The sequence below is a fragment of the Amphimedon queenslandica genome, unplaced genomic scaffold (assembly GCF_000090795.2).
Source record: "Amphimedon queenslandica unplaced genomic scaffold, v1.1 AMPQUscaffold_13048, whole genome shotgun sequence".
Lineage (NCBI taxonomy): Eukaryota > Metazoa > Porifera > Demospongiae > Haplosclerida > Niphatidae > Amphimedon > Amphimedon queenslandica.
The window spans coordinates 1-3,153 of NW_003546716.1; the positions used below are offsets into that span (position 1 = coordinate 1).

Sequence of the window (3,153 nt, forward strand, 5' to 3'; positions counted from 1 at the left end):
TATAAACAATTATGAAGTTAATCAAAATAACACACATACATATACCTTTGATCCAGATTTTAATATCTCATCCAGTCTCTCCATTTCATATTCTTCATTATTATCTCTAACTTCATACACTATAAAACCAGTAGATGGTGCACCAATCAGTGGAACTAGCTCCTCCTTCAATTGAGCTAATGTTATTCTCTTATCAACTAGTACCTGTATCTCTGTATTGAATAATAAATGATTAATTAAACACTGCATAGCTAGAAATATTTGCTGAAATTTAATTTTGCTATTGCTGTTTATTACAAAAATGCACAATTAAATTCCACAAAGCATTGATGGGTGTATCGTATAAGAGCTCACACTTACACCAGCAAAATTAAATTCCACATACTGTAGGGCACTCTTTTTCAAGGGCTATAAATTTCAAACTCCTTTTTAGCAAAAGTAAATTTTGCAAATCATACCTCCCTCACACCTTTTAACTGACACAATTGCTCTCTGAGGTACAAGATTTGACAGAGGACCAGCAGAGTTTGGAAAAATCCAAAAAACATCATCAACTCTACCATTCCAAAAATGCCATCTTTACTTTAAAATAGAGGGGGGGGGCAAATGTAAAATTTTAGCATTCAAACATTCTATTGACCAAAATGAATAAATGCTTGAATGTTTGCACCATGGAATTAGATTCTTATTAATCAATTAGTTTGCCGTTTAGATCACTTTAATTAAATGCAGGACCTGCATGAGTGTATAGCTCAATGTCTAATGATTTATACATCAGATCTTATTACTAAATAAGTTATGGTATGTCATTGATTAGTAGGTGTGGTGCATACCACACCTACCAATCCACCTACTTACACTTGAATACCTGCTGCAGCACTCAATGTTCTTCTTAACAAATGAACATTCAAATGTTCCAATATTAGTCCCAGCCCTACTTTAAAATCCCCTGTAACATGTTGACAAACTCCCTTGCAATTATAATTTTTTATTCAAGGCCCTAATATTCTCAAATTCACAAAATATAGCCCTCAAAAAAAGAGTTCCCTATATATTAAATTTTGCTTGTTAGCACAAAATTGCAATATGCCACATAGCTAGAAAGTTTTGTGGCCAAAAACTTTTGTTATTTCCATGGTTTGGAATGACAACATGGAATATTAGCAGGTTAATATGAGAGACGTGGATGCTTCAATCACTCAGTGATGATCCACGAAAATAAAAACCACAAATAGACTGGAAGCCACTAAACCACGAAAGTTTTTTGTCACAAAACATTCTGGCTACATATGGTAGTACAAGTCATACTTCTTTCTTTTCCTTTATTTTCCATTGATATAATTTTCATTATTATTCCTCCTCTAGTTACATTAGTTGTAGTGGGTGTGGCTTCAGGTCCAGGCAATATTGTAATGCTCAGTAGTATTGGGTTGACAGAAAGATCAACATATCTGTACATCAAACTATCTTCGTATTCTTTTTGATAATCTTCAGGATCTGATGATACATACACTAACTGAAAGGAAACAGTGTTTGTGTGTGTGTGTGTGTGTGTGTGTAAAGACAATAAAGAGAAGAGAAAAGGAGTACAAATAAAAGAAAGTGAGAAAACAATTCTAAATGATGATAGGTTGATGATAGCTATAGTATGAAATATTGGTAGTGAATTAATATTGGTGAATTCAATTAGCATTTACATGTGCATGGAAATTTCTCAATATAAAATAAGCCATTTTGTAATTTTTACTTCATTTGCATACACACATGGGCTATTATGTATATCTAATACTAATGGTATTTTTTGGAGAAATCACAAACAAAATTCCCATCAAAATATTCCATTACAGCATTAATGTCAGTACTTGTCTGTCTAAGTATGTTGACTTTCTGAATATCTTGTCTAAAGTACATCCTACATCACTAATATCAGTAACATCATCATCATCATTCTTCACTACTAATCTAATGCATGATGAATTGAGACAATATAACTAGAGAAAGAAGCATCAAATCAATGGAGGGAGGGAATTAAGGCAAACAATATAATAACAATACATGTATATTACATAATTACTTCTCCTATATGTTGTTTTAATTCTTCAACAGTCCAACTTTTCTCAACTCTCACTAGTTTTGCTGGTCCTATTTCACCAGTTGACAGGTTAATTACTGATATCTTTAGATTAATACCTACACCATCAAACACATGTACATGTAATTAGAGGTATTGTCATATATTGTAACTCACCTCCATCATGGTATTTATCAAAAATTTCATTTTCGTCACGAGTTTCTAAAAATAATTTAAAAAGAAAATACCATCTAGTCCCACCCACAATCTGCCAAATAGTTTGGTGCTGAAACTAAAAATAACAATAAAATTAGAATAGACAAAACTTATATGTAATTATACCTCATCAAGATCAAAGGACTGTTCCAGTAAATCATTATCATAATCATATTTAACTAAACGACATCTCTCAATAGGAATATGAGGAGCTAATTCCATTAACTGATTAAGGAATGAGGAGAATGAAAGAATAAATAGAATTTAACGAAAAGTAATAAACCTCATAAGCTTTATCCAGTACTGTGGGTAGTAGTTCATCTTTATGTACTTTAAGTATTGACTCCATTAATTCTCCAGTAAAAGGATGACTACAATATAGTTTGAACTGATTAAAAAGAGTATAAAATCTACTTATTATGTCTGACTTTACTTACTGAACATATTTGATCCTTCACCTCATCCTTTAGACTATCATACTCATTCTCTTCATTACTAGTCTCTTTGTCTTCAACATTTGTCAAATCTATTCAAATATCAACAATCAAATGATGTTACACATAATGATTAAAACCTTTAATATCTTTCATAATCTTCTCATTGTGTTCTCTTTCAGAAATTAGTTCCATATTCATTAATGTTATTCTTTCTTGTAATTTCTCTATTATTCTTTTATTATCTACTAATGGCTGATAGTCTGGTCTTGTCATTGCTTTAAGATGAAATTTGCAGTCATCAATTTCAAAACACATTCCTCTTCTCACTTTGCTAGCAGCTTTAGTTAATCAATATAACTAGTATATAATTAATAAAACTATTCTAACCTGAATCAGCATTACTAGAAAGTGAAAGTAATCTCAAATAAT

At 31.2% G+C, this 3,153-nt stretch overlaps 1 protein-coding gene across 1 annotated transcript; it reads right to left on the minus strand.

Moving 5' to 3' along the window:
• Window positions 1–45: 45 nt before the first annotated feature.
• Window positions 46–2,989, minus strand: LOC109580147 (ubiquitin carboxyl-terminal hydrolase 47-like; the record flags this gene model as incomplete). The annotated part of the gene is made up of 9 exons (XM_020001668.1): window positions 2,862–2,989; window positions 2,725–2,813; window positions 2,571–2,675; window positions 2,414–2,512; window positions 2,249–2,363; window positions 2,075–2,190; window positions 1,863–1,991; window positions 1,309–1,516; window positions 46–212 (listed from the first exon to the last, which is right to left on the minus strand). Coding segments are annotated over exons 1-9 (1,089 nt in total), but the record flags the coding sequence as incomplete, so codon positions are not given.
• Window positions 2,990–3,153: the final 164 nt, after the last annotated feature.